This window comes from Vicia villosa, unplaced genomic scaffold (assembly GCF_029867415.1).
Source record: "Vicia villosa cultivar HV-30 ecotype Madison, WI unplaced genomic scaffold, Vvil1.0 ctg.004533F_1_1, whole genome shotgun sequence".
NCBI lineage: Eukaryota > Viridiplantae > Streptophyta > Magnoliopsida > Fabales > Fabaceae > Vicia > Vicia villosa.
In genome coordinates, this window is record NW_026706456.1 from 59,466 (window position 1) to 80,850 (window position 21,385).

At 35.9% G+C, this 21,385-nt stretch overlaps 2 protein-coding genes and 1 pseudogene across 2 annotated transcripts; all 3 read left to right on the top strand.

Moving 5' to 3' along the window:
- Positions 1-2,311: 2,311 nt before the first annotated feature.
- Positions 2,312-5,064, top strand: LOC131642126 (GDSL esterase/lipase At1g28600-like). The gene is made up of 5 exons (XM_058912410.1): positions 2,312-2,666; positions 2,778-3,014; positions 3,849-3,997; positions 4,162-4,435; positions 4,616-5,064. The coding sequence occupies exons 1-5, from the start codon at positions 2,411-2,413 to the stop codon at positions 4,873-4,875; spliced, it is 1,176 nt and encodes a 391-aa protein (XP_058768393.1). The 5' UTR covers positions 2,312-2,410; the 3' UTR covers positions 4,876-5,064.
- A 2,041-nt stretch (positions 5,065-7,105) lies between these two features.
- LOC131642128 (serine/threonine-protein kinase-like protein At3g51990) lies at positions 7,106-11,716 on the top strand (annotated as a pseudogene).
- Positions 11,717-19,491: 7,775 nt separating this feature from the next.
- On the top strand, positions 19,492-20,310 carry LOC131642129 (uncharacterized). Its single transcript, XM_058912412.1, has one exon. It carries the CDS (start codon positions 19,492-19,494, stop codon positions 20,308-20,310), a length of 819 nt encoding a protein of 272 aa, XP_058768395.1.
- Positions 20,311-21,385: the final 1,075 nt, after the last annotated feature.

Sequence of the window (21,385 nt, forward strand, 5' to 3'; positions counted from 1 at the left end):
GTCGGGCCAAGAAATCAACTTAACCAAATCTGAAGTGTTCTTTAGCCGCAATCTTAGTGGACCGGCGCAAGAAGACTTGGCTAAGTTGATGGGTGTAAGACATGTGTTAGGTACAGATTCATATTTGGGGTTACCATCCATGATTGGGAGGAGTAAAAAGGCAACATTCTCATTTATTAAAGATAGGATATGGAAAAGAATTAACTCTTGAAGTGGTCATTCTTTGTCACAAGCAGGGAAAGAGGTTATGATCAAATCCATTCTATAGGCGATTCCGGCTTATATCATGAGTATCTATTTAATTCCAGATGGGGTAGTGAAGGATATTGAAAAAATGATTAACTCGTTCTAGTGGGGGGTGGTAGCAATAACAAAGGTATCAGGTGGATGGCTTGGGAAAGATTGACGACATTGAAAAAGGAAGGAGGGTTGGGTTTTAGAGATCTTAAGGCGTTCAATAGAGCGATGATTGCAAAGCAAGGATGGAAGTTTGTATCCAAACCAAATTCTCTGGTGGCCAAGGTATTTAAGGCTAGATATTTTCCCCATTCGTCTTTTGTTGATGCAAACATTGGGCATAATCTAAGTTTTGTCTGGCGGAGTTTATGGACGGCAAAGGATGTGTTAAAGGTGGGCTGTAGATGGAGCATTGGCGATGGTAGTGGTATTAAGGTTATGCAAGAACCATGGCTAAGGGATAAGGATTTGAGGTGGGTAAATGGTCCACAAGCGCAAGAAGTGTATGATCTTCGAGTGAAAGACTTGTTGCTTCCAAATTCAAAGCAGTGGGATATTAGTAAGGTGCGTAGTACTTTAGATCAGATCGGGGTTGATCGTCTTCTTAAAGTTTCGTTAATGGAAGATGTTGTGGAGGATAGGTTGATTTGGCAAGAAGAGACGAACGGAGAGTATAGTGTGAAGTCGGGGTATAGGATGTGGCGTAAGATGCAAAGTAGTAGTCTTGGCGAGAACGGTGTGGACGGAAATTGGAATGCCCTTTGGAACATAACCGCACCTCTTAGAGCAAGACAATTATTGTGGAGGAATTATAGGGTCTGCCTACCAACGCGTTCAAATCTGCAAAAACATCACGTCCAATGATCGTCTCTTTGTCCTTGGTGCGAGCTTGAAGATGAGGATGAATGGCATGTATTTTTTGGATGTGTTTCTACATCTCACAGTTGGCGGGAAGCAGGTTTGTTTTTTATAATTGAACCCCGGTTATATACTTTCCACGATGCTAAATCCCTAATTTTTTATGTTTGTAGTCGAGAGGATAATAGAGATGCATGTAGATTTTCCTTGATGTTATATAATCTTTGGAGGAGTAGGAATAAGGTGGTCTGGCAGGATACTCGAGAGGATGTTTCTAGCATTGGGGTACAAGTTTTTCACAATTGGCAGGATTGGTTTCTAGCTAATGAAGAAAATAATATCGCTACGGGTACTACGGTTATGGACAGTTGGAATCCGCCGGGGTATGGTCAGGTGAAGTGTAATGTCGATGCGGGTTTCAATAATATTTGTGGTACCACAAACAGAGGTTGGTGTTTCAGGAATCATTTAGGGAGATTCCAAAGTGAAGGTGTGGCGTGGGATGTGGGGTTCTTATCGGTCATGGAGGCTGAAGCCATGGTTTGAAGGAAGCGATCCAGAAGGCTATCTCTATTCAGTTATTGCATGTTGTTTTTTAGAGTGATTGCCAAGGTGAAGTCCATGTTGTTTACTCTAAACAGTTAGGAAACTCTGAATTTAGTGTTATTATTAATAATATTAAGAATTTGTTGCTCTTGTATCCGAACTTTGAGGTAAAGTTCATTAAGCGCCAAACGAATTCGGTTGCCCATTTGTTAACAAAGGCGGCCAATTCTTGGTCTAGGCATGGTACCCTTAATTTGATACCTCCTTGTATTGAAACTTGCTTATTGAATGAAAGTCGTTAAGTTGTTTTCTGTCAAAAAAAAAAATTTGTCAAAGTTAAATTGCAGTGAAATAAAATTTTATAAAATATTTATCACTATAAAATAATGTTCAACATAATTTTAATTCTGTTGTCATGATTGAACGGTGATTAATCAAATCAAATTTTACATCAATAAATAAAAAAATCCCTTCTATTTCTTTAATATTATCCTCTTTAAAAAATATTTCTAAAATAACTTTTGCATATTAAATATTTTAATTTGATATTTAAACTCATATTCTTTATTAGTATTCCTAATTTATATTAAAATATGAAAAAGTTAAAATAGACACCATAGATATAAATGAGATATTTAGAAAATCTAAATACAAAATAGGTAAAATAACATAAGAAAAACATGGGAAAAAAAAAAGTAAGAAAGAGGTGTTTATAACTATAGAGGAACTCATCATTGTTCAATGAACAACAACCAAAAAAAACCAAATAATGACTATGTTGATTTGTTCACTACAACAACCTCAACAATGTCTACTTATTGTTCTGTCACTGGTTTTTGCTACTTCTGCTACAAGTTGCTACACATCAATCTTCAGCTTTGGAGATTCCCTCGCTGATACAGGAAACTTGAATTTCATTTCTCAACCACAGAGTCCCAATTGTCTGCTCCCTCCTTACGGTGAAACCCATTTTCATCACCCTAATGGAAGGTGCTCTAATGGCAGACTCATCATTGATTTCATAGGTATTAAATATTAATATTATCATTCAATTTCTATCATACCCTTTTTCTTTTTCACTTTGATAAAGAGTAAAAAATCTTTTTTTTTTTGGTTTTGTGTTTGTGTTTGTGAAGCTGAGGATTTGGGACTTCCGTATGTGAAACCTTACTTGGGTTTCAAGAATGGTGGTGTGGAGGAAAGTGGGAGTATTGAAGGTGGAGTGAATTTTGCGGTTGCTGGAGTGACTGCTTTGGATAGGAGTTTCTTTGAAGAGAAAGGGTTTGTTGTTGGTGGGACTGCGAATTATTCTCTCATGGTTCAGATTGATGAGTTCAAGGAAATGTTGCCTTCTATATGCAATTCTACTTCAAGTAAAGTTACATACTCTTTACTCCTTTTTGTTTCTTGTGTATTGCAAGTTTGCGATTTCGCTTGTTACGGATGTTGCGTTATCGGTATCATTATCAAAGTATTAATTAAACACAACATTGTATAAGTTTAAAGTAAATGAACTAATCAAAGCAATGAAATCTGCATGGAGAAAGCTCCTCACCGCTACGCTATTGGCCTGTAAAGTTCTATTGACGGTATCTGTCATTGGCTGCGGCGAATAGCGGTTTGGTAGCTGCACTATAGCAGCGCTATGGCATTTTCTTGATTGCCATTCTCAATTTGGAGGATAAACGTTTTAATGTTTCGATGTTCTCGTCTTCTTCTCCATTCTCTTCAGCTTCCTTGTTCTCCTTTGCCTATTCTCCTCTGCTTTTTTTCTCTTCAAAGATTAGTATTAACTATTGAACTCATTTGCCCTGAGGATGAAAATGCTTGGAAAAAGATTTGGTTTTGGGAGAAGAGGGCTTGATTTGGGAAGTTGTTGGTAACGCCGATGGAATAACGATCCAACAAAAGTTACTGGACACTAATCTAAACTTGCTACTGTTGTGCCTAATGGAAATGAATTATTAATTGTTTTTTAGTCTTCACATTAGCGGTCATCTTGCTATCCGCTATGCTGCTATATCATTTTGAGGGTTCGGCGCTACGCGCCTCTATCCAAGATTAACAGCCAAGATGTGACGGCCGTAACGGTGTTTTGCTGTGGCTATATATGCATTTTAGTGATTCACAAAATATTTAGTTGATCCCTCTTAAAATATTTACAACTGTTACTTTGAATTTTAGTTTAAGTGATTTCATTATTGCAGGATGCAAAGATGTTCTTGGAAGCTCCTTGTTTGTTGTAGGAGAGATAGGAGGCAATGATTATGGTTTTCCATTGTTAGCAAATAACTCATATGGAGATCTTATTGCTTACGCACCACGTATAATATCTGTAATTACTTCAGCAATCAGGGTAAGAATTTAATTCGGTGTTTGAAAGTCCATAAGTACTAGTTATAAAAATCGGATTATGGGCTGTCAAAAGTTAGTTGCATTCACACATTTGATTTATCCATGGTCATTGACGATTCATATTGCTGTCCATAGTTATTCAAGTAACTGTTTGAGTTTATGCAGGAGTTGATTGACTTAGGCGCTGTAACAATTTTGGTTCCTGGAAATTTACCACTTGGATGCAATCCGGTCTTATTAACAATGTATGCAACTACTGATAAAGCGGAGTATGATGAAGCTGGATGTTTGAAATGGTTTAACAAGTTATTCGAATACCATAACGAGCTTCTTCAAATCGAACTAAATAAGCTTCGAGTGGTGTATCCTTTTACTAACATCATCTATGCAGATTATTTCAATGCTGCATTGCAGCTTTACAAATTTCCAGAACATTTCGGTATTCTATCCTCTAGCCCTATTAGTGTATATTTGGTTTTACGCTTGAAGCACTCAGAATTGGTTCTGAATGTCTAGAGTTGATTTTGACATGTTTGTTTATGCTTTTTAGAATTGATTCTACTTGAAGGTAGACTTTGTGGTTTTTGAGTCTAACCGTGATTTTGACATTTTATTGCAGGATTTGATGGAAGTACTTTGAAACTATGTTGTGGAGGTGGAGGTCCTTACAACTACAATGAAACAGCCCTATGTGGAAATTCAGAGGTGACTGCATGTGATGATCCATCAAAATATGTTAGTTGGGATGGATATCATTTAACTGAGGCTGCATATAAAATCATAGCTAAGGGTTTATTAGAAGGACCATACACCATCCCTAAACTTAGTGTCTCTTGTCTTAGTAGTAAGATCTCTGAAGTTTCATTAGCTGCCCAATGAAATAATAATCAATGTACTTCTCAATTTTATTGTAGAAAGTAAAAAGATCAATTTGAATCCTTCATTTTAGATGTAGTTAAGACTTAAAAGCCTCATGTCAAATAATATGTAGGTTAAATAAGCTGGTTTTGTATGGTTGAGATTTACACGGTCGCAATTATAAAATACAATAAGTTATTATTATTATTATTATTATTATTATTATTATTATTATTATTATTATTATTATTATTATTATTATTATTATTATTAAATTGTCAATTAATTTTTTGTTGTTGGTAAAATTTAGAATCTATCAAAGAAAATTGAAGTCAACATTTTCATGACAATTTGGTAAATTGGAAAATCCTAAATCTATTATGCATAGAAGGATTTGACGAAAATTACAAGTTCGATGGAAAAATGTTGTCATAAACTAAATTAGTAGAGGCATGTCCAATCAAAATAATTCAATGTACTAAGTCAACACACGTGAGATTCAAGTTACACTTTCTGATATGCATTTTTCACTATATTCATCTTGGATTCTGCACAGACTTGAGCGTTACAAAGTTAACCTTGTAGGTCCATCCCGCATCACCGTACCGGAGAACAACACTATCGATTTAGGATCATATGTCTTTGATCAACACCAATCCTAGTTCTGAAATGGAACAGTTGCAGCGTTTGTGGGAATCGAGTCCTAATTCTTGCAAAATTCCACAAATAGATCATCCTCGATCCTGTTTACTCCGAAATTTGATAAACACCGCTAGTCTCTTATTAAAGGTTACTTGTAAGACCGACTAAGGAGTCTTAGAATAATGTGCGTGAAGTTTTCCAAATAAAGTGCAGGTAATCAAAGTATGAAAGATCTCGACACTAGGAGAAGCCACTTTATGAAAGTAAAATGATTTGAAGTAAAACTTGACGAAAAAGTAAAGAGTTCGACAATGGAAAAGGGATGTAAAACGGATTGTAAAATCAAAAGTAAAGTTTGCATTAATGTAAAAGATGGTGATCAAACGTACATTGCACTTTTGGAACTCAATTGTCTCTTCGCTTTGTACTCTGAGTTTTGTAGTGAATTTGGCACCCCAATTCTACACCTAGAACTATTATTTATACTAAAATCTAAATAACTGCTAAAGACGAGTTTTTCTTCACTGAAAGCCTCGTTCTCTGTTGCATGTCGCTTGCTTCAAAAAACCGCTTCCACGCGTCCCTTCAAACAGATAAGGCTAAAAAGGAGTTATTTAGCCACATTGTACATCTTAAATGCCGTGGTCGAAATGTTTGCACTTGTTGCTTGAAAAATACTAAGTCCAAAACTTCGTTCTATTGCCATATTTCAACGTCTTCTTGTCAACGTCTTTTTGTCGAAAAACGTTCGCAGGTGTGCCGAAACACATGTGTATGGCCACCAGATCTTCACTAAGATTTTTCTTCGTACACTTTCTTGAGATGTCGAGATTTGTGGATGTCAAAAAGTCTCAACTAACAAAATGTCTCTTTAACTACCTAACTAATAATAAGACATGCCACTAAACACCCTAAAACACCCTTAATGAAAAATAAAATTGCACTACACAAAGGACATTTCGGTAACTTACTAATTCAATAGAGTTACTCAACCAATAATATTATCCCATACATCCAAGTGGCACACATTTTTCAAATTGTGGAATGCTTTTGTTTTATCCAATAGATAATATTACACAACTTTCTTTTACCCTGTATGTTATACGCATTTTTCAACTATTTTCAAAAAAATTCAAAAAAATTATGTCATTTCACTCTCTTTCTCGTCTACCCCTTTCTCTTCTACTATCTACTATCTACTATCTACCCAATACTAAAGTATTGACCAAATTGACCATTTTGCCCATCTAACCAAATATCTTTACCCTTAAAAAAGGATATTCACGTAATTAACAAATTAAAAAATACATATGGCCAAATGTTGTGTTCTCATTTGTTCACAGCTTTGCAAGGAAATAGATTCACCTCTTTCTCACTTGTCCCCGTTTTCTCTCATCTCTCTCTTTCTCTCTTTCCCTCTTCTCTCTTCTCAAACCCTAAAAATTCTGAACAAAATAAAATCAGACTCCCACTTTTATCATTTCCAAGTTTGCTTCTCACAACTAACCCGAGAATTTATCAAAGGCATGTCTTTCCCATCTATTGCTTCGTGTTTATGTCCTCATATTATTCAGATTTCCTTCTCACAACAAAGTCTAAGACTTTCTCAATGTATGTTTTGCTTCCTTTTTGCAGTTATATTGCTCTCAAAGTTCCCGTTGATTCAGAAAAAATTGTTGAAGTTGACCGACATTCTCAAGGTATGCTTCAGATCTTATTACATTTGTTTTCGTTATTGCATCTCTTTCAAGGTTTTTCCTTTCTTTTTATTCTCTTTCAATGTCTTCTAATGATTATGTTTACTGTTGACTGGTTTTAACATGATTTTCTACCAAAGTGAAATTTCAGATCTACAAACTAGATTGGATGCATTGAGATGAAATCATAGTAAATTTCAGGGTTTGTGTTCATAATCCTTTATGTTCTGATTTTTTATTTTAGTGTTTTTCTGAAATCACAAAACCATAATGATTTTTTGTTTATATTTAATAAATTTTGGTTTTGAATCATGTCGACATGTTGGTGTCTAATGTTCGTGTTTATGTCGACGTGTTTGTTGTTGTGTAGGCACAGATGGGCGGTTAGGTTTGAAGCAAGAGTGTTGTGTTAGGAAAGACCGTCAAGGTTCTTTTTATCTCCCTTTCTTTATTGATTATTTTGATTTGAGCTTTTGGTTAGGAAAATGAAATATCAGGGACAATGTAATTTATGCATATAGGAAAGTGATTTTTAATTTTTTGCTTTTCCCTTAACATGGAATGACTTGGTTTAATTATTGGCTTCTGACACATGGCTTTAGACTATTCCTATAGTGTATTTGGGTGAGAAGTGTTTCTATTAAACTACATCCTTAAGTTTGATAACGTTAATAAATACATGCTGAATTTGTTGTTATGATTATTGTTAGGTGGGTTTGAGAAATAAGATCTTTTGCAATTATATAATGGGAAACATGAATGTATGAGTTTGAACATTCTAAGTTATCCACATTATGGTTTCAATTGCAGATATGTTGCTGAATTGAATAGTGATAAAAAAACAACAACTTGAACTTATTCTTGCTGAAAAAGAAGTTCTCAAAATGCTCAAGCAAGTCCATTGCACATTCGTTGGTGTATGTCGTTTCTAATTATCTCCTTTTGATAAAAGTTCTTCCGTTTACCACTGTTGAATCTCAACTTCCGATTTCAATATTTATTTTAATTTTAATTAATTTTTTGTAACTTTATTTTGACTGTGTTCTATCAATAGGTTTCAAATCTTATATTGGGGAAAATTTCTTGACTCAAGTAGATGTTTTTTTCAATATTTATTTTGCTTATTGTTTGTTATTTAGTTACTTATTGCACGGGCTTTGGAAAACGTAGCATCTGGGACTTCTAAGAACACTAAAGTGTTGGTTAATCACGGAGCAGTTCCTGCATTTGTCGTGTTGCTCAGTTCACATATTGATGAATTTCAATAGCAGGTATCTCATACTTGAATGTGTTGTACAAGCATCTTTCTTACAACCACGTGAGTTCTTAGATTTATCATCTAATGCAACAAATAGTTTCACTGCCACACTTTTATTGTGTATTTTTTGGCAACTTTTTTGTTTTTCATTTGAGTTGTGTTCTATCAATGTAATTATATATTTTCATTTTTAAAATTAATCATTTATTGCAGGGTTGTGCTTGCTGATAATATTGGGATATATTGCAGGGTTGTGCTTGCAGGGTTTCCCTGCCACACTGTAATTATATATTTTATTTTGTGATTTTAATAGATATGTAAAAAAGCTAATGTAATTTATTTTTCTATAATCTTTACTGATAACTTTTTTAAGCTTCAGTTTCATAGGTTTATGAATTCTTCACTTCTGCCCTTGAATATGGTTCAGCTGCTGCCCCTACTCTGATTGCATTGTTGAAAATGGGTTTGTGGCTCTCATTGACACTTACTGCATATGTCTCAAGGTTTCAAAGCCTATGCTGTAAGTTTCTCTCCTAATATCTAGATTTTTTTAAACCATGTTTTGTTATTTTTATGGAGAATTTTAATGGAGTTAAACATTGATGAATAAATCTCAACTATGTTAAAATACATTGTTTTTGTTTTGAGGAGAATCTGATTTGAAACTCAACTTCCATTTACCACTGTTGAAGGTTCGTCATGTGATTTTTCTGAAATCCTGCCTGTGTTGAAACAAGACATATTCGAAGTGACTTAGGCGAGTCAAGTTTTTTTGCCGCGGGCGCTGTATTAGGTCGTATAAGTTACTTAGGAAAAATACCTTATTCTGGAAGCATCTCTATTTGATATGACAGTAGCACTACCAGTACATGATCCTTTGGTGTGCAAGAGAAGAATCGGTGACCAAAATGATTATTGCAGAAACCGGAACTTACCGATGGAAAGGACCAGAGGCATGCCGTCTTTTTTAGAATGTAATTTTATTGATTCATTGATAACTATAAAAAAATTGAATTAGAGGATCATTGATAATTTTATTGACTCATCATGATGTTTGCATAAAATCTCTCACTATAGCTTTGCTAAGCATTGGACATGTTATTTTCTTAATGTTAGTTATTTTAAATTCTTAATGAATTTGGTGCAGTTGATTCTTTCTTGATCATGTTGACCTATACTTAAACCGTGATGTTGGAATTATAGTATATTGATGTTTGGAAGGTACATTGGACTAATGATGGATTATATGGTGTCTTTGGCTAGATAAGTAATGATTATTTTTTGCTGCTTTTTAAGACATGAAAAGTGTGAATGAGAACATGTGAAGTGTGACATAACATTTTTAGTTAGAATGACACATTGTGAGAATCTATGTAGAATTTGTTGATTTTCATCTAATTTTAAGAAACTTACTTTCAACTGGGAGAATAAGTATAGATGTTGGTGCTTCTATGGTTTACCAACCTTAGTTTAAGAAGAACAGAAGAAACCGCAAACCACCTGCTATTCTTAAAGTATTTTTTTTACCTTATACTTTGATTTTTATTCTTCAATAGCTGTATATTCTACTTTTATTTTTTGAACTAATAGTCTTTGTTTTGGAATAAGTTAGGAAATATGACTTTCTTTTCATTTTAATACAATTCATGAGATGTTTATGTATTGAACATAAGTATTCAATGACAGTATTATATATTGACATCGTATATATTTTAAGCACTGAAACATTGATGTTAGCAGATGCTGCTTGTCTTATTAGTTGTTGCAGAGCTGTGTGGGCAGTAGGCGTTATTCAGAATGTTTTGGTTATTTTTGTTGTGTTGCCGGTAGTGCTATTAGTGGCTATAGGTAGAGATGTATTGTGTGTCATGTGTGGTATATATTTGGTTTGCTGTGGAGATTGTAATGTAATATTTTATTTTGCTTATACATTTTATCATCTATTATGAACCAACAACTCTATCATTAATAAAAAATATATATAGTTTTTAATTTATCAAATACCAATTCTATTTATTTAATATCACTAAAAAAATACAAATTAGTATAATTTTTAATTTTGATAAAATTAAAATTTTATTTTATTAAATTAAATAATACGTACTCAATAGCCATGCAAACAATTAACCTTTTATTTTACGGGTCATTATCAACACAATATATAATTTTCATACTACTAATATCTTATTAGTAAATTTTTTTTATATGGTTAATTTCTATTTTATATATGCAATTTGGTCAAACTTCTTTACTTCACATTTTTCGTATCGTTCAAAAAATACTACAATATAAATAATACACCCGGGCGACAGCACGGGTCTCTGACTAGTTCTCTTTCACTATAGTGACCTTGAAGCTGCAACCAATGGTTTCTCAAACAACAAACTCTTGGCAAAGGAAGCCATGGTTATGTCTACAAAGCAATTCTCTGTGGTAAGCCTGTAGCTGTCAAAAGACCATCTAGACCTCACTCTCTTCTCCATCCTAACAGGCCCATCTCAGAGTCTTCACCCGAAATCACCAATGAACTTGATAATGAAATCGATATCTTGTCCAAAATTCAAAGCCCCGTGTTGGTTAATCTTGTCGGTTTCACCAATAATTCAAAAGATAGGCTTTTGGTTGTTGAGTTTATGAGCAATGATACACTTTTTTGATGTTCTTCATTCTTCTTCTTGAACGCATAACTGTGCTAGAAGAATTCGTTTAGCTTTACAAACTGATAAAGTTATCGATGTACTTCATTCATCAAACCCGCCTGTGATTCATAGAGATATTTAATTTGCTAATGTTCTTATTGATCAAAATTATAATGCTAGGTTAGGTGATTTTGGTTTAGCACTTAGGGGTTTTGATAGGATAAGGTCAACTCCACCGACGGGTACTATGGGCTACCTTGATCCTTTTTATGTAACACCTGATAATTTGAGTACTAAGATCGTTGTTTTCTGTTTTAGGATTTTGTTGTTGGTGATTATAGATGGAAGAAAAGCAATTGATGTTGCTTAATCGCCGACATCGGTTGTGGATTGGGCTATTCCGCTTATTAAGAAAGGGAAGTTTTTTTAGTGTTTGTGATCCTAGAATAACACCTCCTCAAGATCCTATTGTGAGGAAACAATTGGTTTTGATTGCGGCGAAATGTGTTAGGTCTTGTCGGGAAAGAAGGCCTTCTATGAATGAGGTTGTTAATTGGCTTTGTGGGTTGTGTAAATTAGTTCCAAAGCATTCATGGAGTGGTTTCAATAATCCTTGTATGAAGTAAAATATATTAATTGTTGCATTCTTAACTTTAATTTCTTCATGTTTGGTTAAAGTCGAAGCAAGTACCTTAAATATATGTCCTCATCGAACTCAGTATAGATTTATGTGAATATTGCATAGACTGTTATTGAGTGTGGGCTTTCAATTTCGGATTCATGTAATTGATTCAACTGCAGGGGATACAAAGATCAAAGAGCAAAGAGCTGATCTCATACCCGACGTGGTCACCTCATTGATATCAGAGTAAGATTTTGTTTAGATGGGTGAGTGATTCAGATTCATTTGCAGCATTACTTCAGTTATTTGATTATTTAACATTATTTGTGTTGCTTCTGCGGTATAGAAGGTTTCTTTTTCCTGTCCTTGAATGAATGACTACATCAATTTTGTTGTCCCATTTTGTTGTTATTCTTCTTATTTAATGTATGGGACAATGTATAATGCACTCTTCTTGCTCATATTGCAATTCATGGAGCAATGGCAGGGTATAAGACAATGTATACTGCACTCTTCTTATTTAAAATTTAGTTACAAAAGATGTAGTTCATGGAAACCTAAGAGTGGAAGAAAATTTCCGGTTCAGTGCACAGTGCAGGTATATTATGTTGTTAGATATTATAACTGATGTATTTTCTAAAACTCTTGCATACAATTTATATTACCAGTTGTGGTAGTTTTTGTATTCTTGTGTATGTGTTTATTCAAATGAAATTTTGTTAAAGGCTATCAGCCGATTTCTCAAAACCAGAAAAAGTTCTGGTTGTTGAAAGAGTTAATGAATTCTTGGGGCTTTAATCTGTGCGAAATTCCGTAATTGGAACCGTGGAAAAGCGAGGGATCTCTGGAGGATCTGCCAGTTAAATGTATGCTTCATAATGGATATCCAATACCTCTTGATATGAGGCAGCATGCATGCGTCACAATTTGATATGCCTCAGATCCTCATAACAGCTAATGACATAGACTCCAAATGCTCAGGTGATGTTGGAAAGACGTTTCTAGAGAATTATGGACGTCTCTGTCACTTGACTTGCTCAACTTGCCATGTTATGTGGTTAAGTTCTAATATGGGAGATTTAGCAGTAGCTGTTACACTGGGTTGTTGGATGAAATCTTCAACAATTTTTTTCCTAAAAATTACTATGTCCTAATTTGATTCTATCCTGTTTTTCCAGTGGGTCACCTTAGTTTGTAACCATGCAGAAGTGCATAAATGAAAGTGTCCTTCGTAGGATGGACATGGTCTTAGAAATTAGAGTCCCTGCAGGCCAGGGAGTGCATAGGAATACCTGCAAAATTAGAAGCAAGACATTCGCAGTATATAAATTGCATATATAATAAGCACGTAAGCACATAAGCCCTAGGTTCATAGGTTCGACGTAGCGGCTTAGGGTGCCTACCCTTCCCATTGGTATGTTCTAGAAGGTCTCATGGGGTCGTTCGTAGCCGCCGAGACTTTCTGTCTCTTTGGATTTTAGAACAACTCATTTTATCCATGAGATTCGAGTTTTAGGGGTAGGTTCCCAGAGAGATCAGCCAAATACCAAGTCCTGCCCTCAACAAGGTCAAGCCTCGTATCAGACATTTCCGGATATTCAACCCACTCTGAGTGGAATTATAAGAAGACTCGTAGGCGATGTAATTCCCCTCTGGTCTTAAATATAATTCCCACGCTTAGGTTTTAACAACAAATTATATAAACCCAAAAGATGCAGTAAAATAACAAATATTCAAATAAACAAATACTCAATTAAATTACTGTAAATAAATAAAATGGCTGTAAATAAATGCAATTGCGAATAAATAAATAAATAAATAAATAAAAATTTAAATATTTATACAAACCCTAAACCCTAAAATGGCGAATGAGCCAAACCCTAAAAATTTCGCCAAAACCTAAACCAATAACCACAAACCTAAACCCTCTCAAGCCTTAGGAGCATAATAATTCACCTATAGTGTATTCCCCAGCAGAGTCGCCAGCTGTAGCAACCTGCCCTAAAAATTATGATTTAGAGTCGCCACCTATTCTGAAGGGCGAATAGGAAACCCTACGCAGTTTAGAGATCGGGGTAAGTTATTATAATCAGGTTGAGGGAAGGTGTTAGGCACCCTCAACCCTTTCCTATTGGCTTTGAATCTAAGGGCCGAGTTTTATGGCTAAAAGTTAAGGTTAATAGCTAAGGAATTGAATAGGGGAAAAATTGAGATTTTAGGGAAGGGGACTCGCCTTGGTTATCCAAGTGCCTACGTATCTCCTCAGGGAGAATCAGAGTCAACGTAGTTCGGGCACAGGGTTGTACGCCTTAGAATTTGATTATGGAGGTGTTTGAAGGCTTTTTGAATGGCCTATCGTAGTTTTAAAATGCAAATGTTCGCAAGGTATTTTGAATTACCTTATCGTAGTTTGAACATCGCAGTATTAAAGGGATGAAAATCCGTAGTATCGTGGTTTAGTGTGTTTTGAAGGTTTTAGATTTGGGCAACAACTCTGGTTTAATATGTTACCGTTAGATGCGGTGATCAATAGATTTGATCAGTATAGCTAACGGATTAATGGGGCATTGTTGGTTACTCAGATCGATAGATTCGATAATCGCGGGCAGCAAATTGAATTTATTTTAATTTTGATATTTTTTCATCTCTTGTCTACTGTGACTAATAGGTTTAGTCGGGTCGAGAAGAGAATTAATTAAGGGTTAATGTTTCGCCAAAATGGCAGTGGGATTGGGCAAACCCTAATACTTAACCTTTACAGGGTTTTTGTGATTTAATATTAATTAAAATAGATTAAATAAATTAAATCGAGATGGTCGAATAATCGGGAAAAATATTATAATCTTAACCCTAATCCTAATTTTATTCTTTAACCCTAATTTATAAATTAATTCATTTAAACCTAATTATTTAATATTTATTCTAAATAAACAATAAAAGAAATAGAAATAAAAATAAAAAATACTTGTAGGAGCCAAGGATTGATCCGGCGCTCCACTGGTTGCAAGACATTTCGCTAGCCATCTGATCCAAGTGCGTTTGTTGTACATTAAGTGGGAGCGTAGCATGATGTACGAAAATAGAACCTTTGGATGATAAACGCGCGCAGGAAGGATTCTTGAATTTGGCCAATAAGCTTCCGCCACAGGGTCATCTTCCCCACCTCTCCATTGTTTTAGGCCGTGACTTTCACCTACGAACATTCTCCATGGCCATAGCCCCTATGACCTGGAAAACAACAACACAAGCCATAATGACGTAAACAAAGGACATGGTTCAATCAAAGTCAACATCCTGAGCACCATGGTATCTCTATCTCGGCCAGATTTTGTCTAGAAACAATAGCCCCAATTTCGGACCTTAAACCCTAACCATGGGGAATTCTTCAAACCATAACCAAACCCCAATTAATTGTCCAGAAAGTTTGTAATCATCAGCGTGAACATAAATATGCTATCAAATTTTGTTAAACACAAACGAATCTCTGAGATCGAAACCGAAAATAAACCAGTGAACTGTGAGCGAAATTTGTCGATTCTGGCAGCCTCAACCGAAAGTGAAGGTCATGGGACGACTCAAAGAAACACCATGAAGCTATTGGGATGCTTGAACTGGTTGGAAACAATCTCCAATTACCGAAACGATTTCGACGTTTTCCTAGTGTTGTTTTTTTTATCGAGACCTTCAAGCTGCGGATTTCGTCCAGCAAACCCCCCGGCCTCTGAGTCCATTCTGCTATTTATGAGGCATGGAATAGGTCAACAAAACCTATTAAATCTCCATTTTTGACATATTAAGATTTGATTCAAAAGAAAATTGAAATTTTCTATTTTAATCACTAATCACCCAAGTCAACTCTCCCACCAAGCCTTGCACGATTTCTTAGCCTATCCTAAGTTTCTAAACAAATTCCAAATAATCATTCATGATTTTAATTCATTAAATTCATATTTTTTGTATTTTATTTAGTATTTTAAATGGGCAAAAGAAATTAAGTAATCATAACAATAATTGAAACTAATTAAAAATGATAAACCTAATTAATCCTAATACTAATCCTAATATTACCTAATAATAATCCTAATATTAATCTTAATATTATTATCAAAATTAATAAATAATGCTCCTAAATACAATAATAATAATTCTAATAATAATAATAATAGCAAAAAGTAAATGGTAAGTTGAATAAAAATGAGTAAATATATAAGATAAATTGTAGTTACTAAAAACCCCAAAAAATGAGATAGATGAGCCAAATGACCGGGCCGAAGTACCTTCTAATTTTAACCCCATTTTAATTCAGGGTATTTTATAAGAGGGTGGGTTTGACAATAGGAATGTCAAACCCCATGACTCCTAATTTCGGCCCTTGATGAATTAAAAGACGCGGATTTGATCGGGCAAATTTTGGGGTATGACAATTGTTGACGATGAAGTTATCTTCTCCGTCTTTAAAAAATATTGTATGGTATGTGCACTATCATTAGTTAGTTTAACTACAATACGACTTTGGATACATTCTTTTTGTATTCATTTATTAAAGTTGGTTGATATTACATCAAAATCATCAGAAAGAATTCAAAACTAAGGGTGGCATTTGTGGTTGATTTCAACGAGTGGTTGATTTGACGCCACAAAGGTTTGTGGCATTTGTGCTTGAAAGGGTGGATAGTAGGCATTCGCAGTGTTAAAGGTGTATTGTGGTTGGGAGAGTGAAGGGGCGGAGGAAAGCGATTGAGATTTGGAGTATGACTGGTCGAAGTCGGGTTGAGGGATTGGGGTGTGATGTAGTGGTGGTCGAAGTGTTGATTGTTGTTGATATTGTTCTTGGTGATAGTAGTAGTTTATTTGGGGGGTTGAGGTGTAAGGACTTGGAATTTGAGATGGTGTGGCAAAAAATGTGTGTTGTTGTGTGGTTTGAGTGTGTTGGTATGTTTGTGGAAATGAAGATGTTTGTTGTTGGAATTGTGTTTGTTGGAATTGTGTTGTTGATTGAAATTGTGGTGTTGGTTGGAATTGTGTTGTTGGTTGGAATTGTGGTGTTGGTTGGAATGATTGTGGGTTTTCTTGATGTTGATGAAAGGTGGTGTGTGGGGCTGTTTCTTGTGTTGATGAAGAGGAGGCATAATGACGCGGGTCTGCCAAATACGATTCTTTCGACAAATATATTAATGGAATATTTCTTAACCATTGCATATATTCATCGGTGTGGCGTAAAGTAGTACTCATGTCACCTGTCATTATTAAGTTTTTTCTACCTTTCCACTCGTTGTTCTCATGAATGTTCAAATCAGTATAAGCAGCATCCCTTACATCCTTCTTCGTTATTGCGTGGTGATCTTCAAGACATCTCAGGGGTTGAGGGATGTCTTGAGTAAATCCAAATTGAAGCCTAACCCTGTCAGCATGATGCATTTCCACCATATAAAAACAAATAATATAGGTAGTTGCACTCCACGCCCGAGCTTCTCGTTGAACATAATGTGGATATTTTGCGTAAGGCCTCCACAAAAACTGTAAGACATAAATAAATATAAGAGTCGTATTCATGTAGAGGAAAAATTTGATATATGGTTTGGTAAAAAACTTACATCTCCAATGACCATGTGATCCAAAATGAAACGATATCCATCTAGATAAGTATTCAGAGATGCAAAATACTCGATACCTCATTGTGCAAATCTTGCATATTTAAAAAGTAAAATTAATAATATGCGTTAATTTAGTGGTAAAATAAATATATGGAATAAAGAATTTACCTAACGACGTATGGATAAGATGGAACAATTTCACTCCTTGGAGCAAGTCGTGGAATGCGATAGTAGGCCCACACAGCGAGAAGGAGTGAGCAGCCTACAACACTCTTGACGTCTACACGACATGCTTTGCACATCTCCCTGTAAAGTTAACACAAACACGCAGACCCCCAACTATATTTGCCGCATTCATTAAGATCTTTGACAAATTTGAACCAAGAAGAATGCAACACATTATGAGATTTGTCAGGAAATAAAAATGCAATCATGCTTAAGATACATAATTTTGCATGTAAAATATTTTGTTCCTCGGTTGGTTGAGGAATTTTTTCTAACTCATCCAAGTCATCGTGGATCCATGTCAATTTTACCGAACCCTTCACCCTATCAGGTCCATCAAAAGGTTCTATGCCTAAAGCATCGACACACGCATAATTAGGTCCTTCGGTTTCACCTACTACAGCCCTCCCATCTATGCGGAGGCCAAACAACATACTTACATCCTCTAGCGTTATTGTACATTCACCGATTGGCAAATGGAACGTGTGTGTCTCGGGCCTCCATCTCTCAAGCATCGCAACTACGAGTTTGGAATCGACACTTCGAAAGTTGATTTTGGCGACAACTCCAAAACCGGCTCTAGCCAAGTAAGGCTTGATAAATTCACTTGGCTCCCTATCGAATAGATGATTATGTAGTCTAAACCTTTTAGAATCATCCTATAAAAAAATGTATCCTTTTGTTAGTATACAAAAATAATAAATTGTGTAACTTACGTATAACAAATACTAGACAAAAAACTTACATATGCAGCCACATTCGCCCTTGTTCCTCTATGTGTTTCTCCCAAAGTAAGAAAATCAGACATGTTGTGTGATTGTGATACTGGTAAGCAAATTGTGTGTTTCAGATGAATATGCAACTCTTAAATTTGGAAGAAGTGATGACTTTGGAGTGACAATGAGAGGTTGAATTTATAGTAAAAGTGGATGCATTGTATAGACCAATGGATTAACAAGTGTAGTGCATGCAAAGAAGGTGCAATCTATTATCCAACTCTCATAATGACTCATGCATGCTACTACTCTATTGATGGGATAGAACAATGGTTGAAGTGACAATTGCATGCATGCATGCAACAAAAAACGAGCCACGTTTGGGTCCATCCAACCCTTGGACGGACGTGAACTAGCCACGTTGGGGTCCGGCCAACCCTTGGACGGACGTGAACTAGCTTTGGTCCTTTGCCTGGACCACCCCCCCACGTGTCCACTTTTGCCATGCATGGTTTAAATACCCCTTTGACTCAAACACACATTCAAACACACATAGAAAAATTATAGTTTCATTGAATGGCTCAGAGAAACATAATCGTCTCAGTGCACTACAACGGTGTTATCAGTAACGATCTAACCAACGGTTTTTCGTTTAGCAACACAGAAACAAAACGTTTCAAAGTGCATTGTAGGTCCGATTTTATGCATTTGAAAAACGAATCGAAACAAAATTGCAACTTCCTGTAAGTGAAATTATTTATCGACTTCTGTTGTTTAATGGAGACAACGGTATCATTTTTTACGTCATGAAACCAATAGAGGACGACGATGGCGTTAAAGTGATGTTAGAATGTCACAATTCGTTTGCTCCTCTTGAAGATGTCGAGCTATATGTTCATATTGTTAGTCCTCCCATTAACCAATCGCAAGAGTCGCATTCGCATCAATACGGTATGAGCCAACCCACTGATGAAGAGCCAACACAAAACAACGAACCGTTTATACCTAACGAAGATGTGGATGAGTACAGTGACGATGAAATACAAGAAGTGCGATATGAAGATATTTTTGGTGATGACAATGACCCTGATATCATTGTGCCGTTGCAGCCTACAAATGCACAACCGATTAGCATGTACGCCCCACCGGATCACATGCGAAATATCTGTTTAGAAGAGGCACAGTCTGGATCAATATTTGGTTAGCACAAAACAAACTATAATGATGTTGATTTATATGAGGGAATGGAGTTTGAAGACAAGGAGGAGTGCGTTGCTGTTATACAACATTGGCATATCACCAATAATCTTGATTATTGGGTGTACAAATCTGATAAGAACAGATATGTCATCAAATGCAAGAATCCAACTTGCCCGTTCAAATGTAGAGCATCAGTTCGCAAGAAGAACTCCAAATGGACGATAGGTAAGTTGAGTGGACCACATGTCTGCACAACCACTTCAATGTCACAAGACCATAGACAACTAACCTCATATATTGTCTCTCACTGCATCAGAGATCTGGTTAACACCGACCCATCAATTAAGGTAAAGCTCATAATCTCTCATATAACTAGAAAGTATGGTTATAATATATCTTACAGGAAAGCATGGATTGCAAAGGTAAAGGCCATAGAGTCCCTGTATGGAAACTGGGAGACATCTTACAATGACCTTCCACAATGGTTATTGGTAATGAAAACATATCTGCCTGGAATGATAATAGACTTGGAAATGTTACCTGCATTTTCAAACGAAGGAAGCCAGTTGGGTGATAAGATGATATTCCATCGTCTATTTTGGGCTTTTCAACCATGCATCCATGGTTTTGCTTATTGCAAGCCAATTGTTCAAGTCGACGGAACATGGTTGTATGGAAGGTACAGAGGGACATTGTTGATGGTTGTGGCGCAGGATGGGAATGGTAACATTTTTCCAATTGCTTTCGCTATTGTCGAGGGTGAAACCAAGGATGCTTGGAGTTTTTTCCTTCGCAATCTAAGAAGCCATGTGACACCCCAACCCAATCTATGCCTAATATCAGACAGACATCCATCGATTTAAAGTGCCTATGATGATCCTGCAAATGGATGGCAAAATCCTCCGTCTTCACATGTCTATTGAATTAGGCATATCGCGCAAAATTTTATGCGTGCGATTAGAGATAAGGAACTACGTAAAAAACTCGTCAACATGGGTAATAGTCTATTTGATCTTTGTGAAGTACTTTTTTCAAATGATCTTTGTCGGTTTCTTGACATGTTTATTATTTGTAACAGGATATGCATTGACGGAGTCAACGTACAACTACTATAGAGCCGAAATTCGTCACACAAATAGAGATGATTTGGAGTGGATTGAAAATATCCCCAGGGAGAAGTGGGCAAGGGCGTTTGATAGTGGGCAACGATGGGGACACATGACGACTAACCTTGCAGAAGCAATGAACTCTGTGCTAAAGGCAACCAGAAACCTTCCAATAGCGTCTTTTTTTTCGGCCACATATTTTCAAATGGGAGCATTATTTGGTCAACGTGGACATGAATGGACAAAGAGGTTGACATCAGGCCAAACTTTTACAGACAAGTGTATCAAGGGGATGACTGAAGAATTCAACAAAGCAAGCAGTCATAATGTTTATCAGTTTGACTGGGAGAGGTTCTATTTTATGGTGGCCGAAAGAATAAACCGCAACGATGGTCGACCAACTGGTACTTACGGTGTTTATCTGCGAAAAAGAACATGTGATTACGGAAAATTTCAAGCGTTCCATTTGCCTTGCTCACAAGTGATTGCAGCATGTGAAAGTATACGCCAAGACTACACCATTCACATACCCGACGTGTTCAAGATTCAACATGTTTTTAAAGTCTATCAAGAAAGCTTCCAGATCCTCCCACATCAAGACAATTGGCCGCAATATAGAGGAGCTACTCTTTGTCATGACGAAACTATGCGTAGGAAAAAAAGAGGCCGCCCAAATAGTACTCGGATTCGAACCGAAATGGACGACGTGGAAAAGGAAAAGAGAATGTGTGGGATATGCCGTGAAGTAGGCCATATCCGAAGTAAATGTCCAAATGTAGTAGGCCCGTCCAATAGGCCTCCTTAATGTTTACTTCAACTAGCTTTATGAATG